This window comes from Trypanosoma grayi (genome assembly GCF_000691245.1).
Source record: "Trypanosoma grayi strain ANR4 Tgr_1240_V1, whole genome shotgun sequence".
Taxonomy (NCBI): Eukaryota; Euglenozoa; class Kinetoplastea; order Trypanosomatida; family Trypanosomatidae; genus Trypanosoma; species Trypanosoma grayi.
Genome location: NW_008826859.1, coordinates 1 through 4,256, shown reverse-complemented (window position 1 = coordinate 4,256; position 4,256 = coordinate 1). Strand labels below are relative to the sequence as shown.

The 4,256-nt window shown below is 50.7% G+C and overlaps 2 protein-coding genes across 2 annotated transcripts; both read left to right on the top strand.

Annotated features, from left to right (window-relative positions):
• Window positions 1–699: 699 nt before the first annotated feature.
• On the top strand, window positions 700–1,002 carry DQ04_12401010 (hypothetical protein; the record flags this gene model as incomplete). The annotated part of the gene is made up of 1 exon (XM_009316738.1): window positions 700–1,002. The coding sequence occupies one exon, from the start codon at window positions 700–702 to the stop codon at window positions 1,000–1,002; it is 303 nt and encodes a 100-aa protein (XP_009315013.1).
• Window positions 1,003–3,171: 2,169 nt separating this feature from the next.
• DQ04_12401000 (hypothetical protein) lies at window positions 3,172–3,582 on the top strand (the record flags this gene model as incomplete). The annotated part of the gene is made up of 1 exon (XM_009316737.1): window positions 3,172–3,582. The coding sequence occupies one exon, from the start codon at window positions 3,172–3,174 to the stop codon at window positions 3,580–3,582; it is 411 nt and encodes a 136-aa protein (XP_009315012.1).
• Window positions 3,583–4,256: the final 674 nt, after the last annotated feature.

Below are 4,256 nucleotides of genomic sequence, written 5' to 3'. Positions count from 1 at the left end.
AGCTTCAGCTAAACAGATAAACAGCAACGGAAAAGAATGCCATACTGCGTGTCTACCAGGGGGCAGTTGCCACACCAACCACACTATAGCAGAACAAGAAGGCCCACCATATCCCTGCACTTCACCACGCAATTGCTTCACGCGGTGGCACACAGACACGCACACGGTAGTGAGCCATTAACAAAGCACTGCTGATACGGCAACGGCAAATGCACTTTGTTCCCTGTGAAGCATTTACACAACACGTCAGAGGTAGACTAGAGAGCTTCCCAACCACAGAACATTCACGCTATCCAATCAAAGCAAACCGTCGGCATCCGCCTGCCCACAAAGTCTGACAGAGTACCTACTCAGGATAAAGGGCCGTTCAAGTAGTGAGCAAGCAGCTACAAAAACCGCACTTGGTGAAACTGAATAAGGCACACGGTACAGTCCAACTAAAGCTGCATGTGAGGCTCACAAGGTGAGAGTAACACATCCAGAACGGCACCACGAGGAAGTCACGCAACATAGGGGCACCAAGCCTTCACCAGTGCCTCGATCGCACGATCCAACCCATGGAGGGAGGAGAGCATAAATACACAGACATCAAAAATTCTGCTCATCCACCAGACGACAACAAACTCACGCACTCACACACACATCAGTTGTAGTCAGCAAAGCAGCACAATAAGATGCCTCAAGAGTTTACTGCACCTTATGAACGTTCCACTGGCATTCCCGCAGTGTACCATGAGCTCACAGCAGCCACTCTCCCGCATGCCGTATCCCATTACTAGCCTTTGTGGTCATCGTCGAAGGAGCACGCCGGTTCCTGCGCGAACAGGAGATGACGGATGCAGCCAGACACCGTCAGCGCAAAGAGTATCGCAGCGTCCTCCTGTGCCATGCGCATCGACAGAAGCCCCAACCCACAGTTCCCTGCTGCACGGCAGGCACACAAGAAGCGGCTGTGACTTATACGAAGCAAAAAGCTCCACCACACCTTTCGCCAACTTGTAGCACACACCACAAAGGAAGAAAAAGACAACTGAAAAGGCGGTCGATCCCCAGCGCTCCCCAGCAGACGACACGATGCACCAGCACGTGCAGATCAGAAAGGTACTGCGGCTCACGAAGCAACACGCCGTTCGTATTTCACGCAGCGTAGCCCATGTGAGGGGAGAACAGACGGTGAGCGCAAATATTCCGTACCACCTTTACAATGTGCCTCAACCGCAATCAGGGTACTCGACTGCGTCCTGGCCAACGCACGCCGCGCCAAGTAACGTATTGTATTCTATACCACACAGTACAGCTAAGAGCACAGACGGAACACCGTGCGCAGCAGGCATAACAACTTCACGCATGTGGAACCATCCAAGCGCTTAGCATTGCTGCGGCTTGGCACACAAAAAACAGCAGAAACACAAGAAGCTCAAAAAAGCAGAGGTAGGCACCAAAAGCAAAACAAACAAAAACGTCAGAAGCACAAAATACAAAGACGTAGGATTGTGAAAAGGGAAATGAGGGTAACGCCGATATAACCTGCGCGACAAGACTACTCAGTGTATGTATATGTATAGATGTATACACACACACAGAATTATTGCACATTATGTAAGCGCCTATACGCCTCCATGCCCTGAATTCCAGCACAGAGTACTCATGCGCAAGGATCCACCTCCGGTAATTCTATAGAGTGAATAGCACACGACTGCCGCCATGACCATTTGCGTGTAAGAACAGTTTCTCCGTGTAGTACAAGATAGCAAATAAGCTTCTGCATTCTCATAATAATAAAAAACCCTCGATAAACAACAACACGTAACATCAACAGTAGAAAACAAGATAGCCCCGCCCTCTCCAGTACGATTTTGGGTTGGGTACAAGGTCGTGCTTAAACCGTTCGAAAAGATCAACGTACTCCTCCGCGCTGGTATCATGAACCACGACAGAACTGTCACTCACAGGCCCCGTGCAAGCTCCATAACGAAGATTGTGATAGCGACACGTCGGCTCCTTTACAAATAACAACTTGTTCGGCTTCACCTCAACCAGAATTCTTCCAATCATCAGATCTTCGTGCGTCATGTTCAGGTACACGAACATCGGTTCCCGCTCCTTGGTGTACGGAAGGCGCACAAGACGCTGCATCGGCTCATACGAGACGAAACTCTCCACTACATTCCGCGAGAGTGTGGCACACGTTCCGGCTGCGTATCCATATTCGACTGTGTCATTCCCTTGGTAGAGCGCTCTAAAATAAATCATTCCCCAGTAGATACCACGGCGCGGCAGTGTGTTCAGGTCTGCGAGGTACTGCGGCACACGTAGGAACGAATCATCATCGCCCTTCGCAATGTAGCTCGCATTCGGGAAGAGCCACAGAGCCATCTCAAACCACAGGAACACCTTGCGGCTCAGCCCAACCTCCGCCTCCATGCCCCAGTAGCCGCCGCCGCCGATCGTCTTGTTCGTCGAGGAGCGCCCCTCATTCATCGGCAGCGCAATCACATCGTGCCACTCCGCCGCCTCCTCCGGAAGTTCCGCGGAGTACGTGAAGTTGTTCGACGGGTGCCGCGCAAGTACGTACAGCACCAGCATCGCACCGGTGAAGTCGGTGGATTTCGTCGCCACTCCAGGGAAAGTCCAAAGCGTTGAACGCTGGAGGTTGCGGCGCCTCCGCCGCGCATCGATGTCCACAGATGGGATGCCGAGTGCAATGAGGAAGTCGCTCGCCTCCCACGCACGGACAACAGTGGGTGGAATGTACCTGAGAGATTCATCCTCGACACTGGTAGCTGCGCTGCGGGAAACCAGGGAAAAGGAGCCAGCAGACAAATCCAACGACTCCATCATTGATCCTGCATAAAAAACGTGGAGTAAAACTACAGAGGTCAAGGCCATGATGAAAAACAACATTTTTCCAGCACGCTTCCTTAGAGGGTGCTGTGGCATGGCTGCTGTGTATCTCTGCAGCTCAAAGGTAGAGAAAGAAAGCGTGAGGAATGCACACTGCAAGCAGAGAAATATGTGCTCGCGGCACAAGCTACATTTATAAACATTGGACGGCCGTAATAGCTGCTTTCGGCACTGTGCCGGTGTAAAGGGGTGACCAAGAATGGAGAGGTCATTGAAGTCTCTGATAGTGGGCCCAATGCAAGGACCATTATAACACAGCAGTTAAACATGTCGCTGCTCTCCACTGTAGAAGCGAAAGTAACACAAGTCTGGGATTCAGTGCAGCGAAGACGATGCCTTTCGAGCAACGAGAGCAATATTCAACAGCATTGCACGTCGTTGAGCAATCACAAAGTTCCATGCGTCTTCCTGCTGTATCCCCTGCGTTGCACGCGCCACATGAGAAGAATCCAAAGACCCAATATCTCTGTTAAAACGGAAGCATTCTGGTTACCCAAGCATGGTGTACGAGCGCACGCAGTACGTCTTGCGGGGCACAGTGCACGCCAACAGTCGCGCCCTGGCAGAATAAGTGCAGACAACTGCGCTCCGCAGGATGCCAGCATGAAGACAACGAGCCCCATCCACACCAAGAATGAACAGATCTACCCATGGGCCGTTCAAAAAGAGACACCGTGAGGAAGTTGATCGTTGAGTCGTTAAATGCAGTATCACCCAAACTTCTACTTTAATCTCCATCCCACACAACCGTTACGGTGTGGCGCGCAGGCGTACCACAACAATTCAGGAATGCACGAATCCACTCCAATTCCAGGCCACCAAACAAATAGCACAAAAAAAAACACGCGCACCACACTCATTAAATCATTCAAGGCAAGGCACTAGACCACGCAAGCTCTACAAAGAGGGAAACCCCCTGTCACCAACCACTCATGGCACTTGTACAGGTAGCTCCAGAATTATTAAACGCTATAAGCAGCCACCCCGCTCATTGAATGTCAGCAGAACCTTCACTACAACGCTTTGTGACGTTCGCTGACCCAACACTCTAAACAAAGAAACAGCACCCCCTCCTGCAAACGAAAACAAGCAAACAAACAGTAGAAAAAAAAATATCTACACCCAATGCGTGCCGCTTGTTAACAACACAAATCAAAGCAGAACAAAACACCCCAGGGGCACAGAAGTGTGAAGCAACCGAAAGACAAAACATCTAACTACAGCAAAGAACGACTCAATATGTAAATCACACATTCAAAAGAACATACACAAAACTACAGCGCTCGCACTACGGCTTCAACACAATCAAACGCTGCTGCGGGGTGAAGGCACCAAACACAGTCACCAGCACA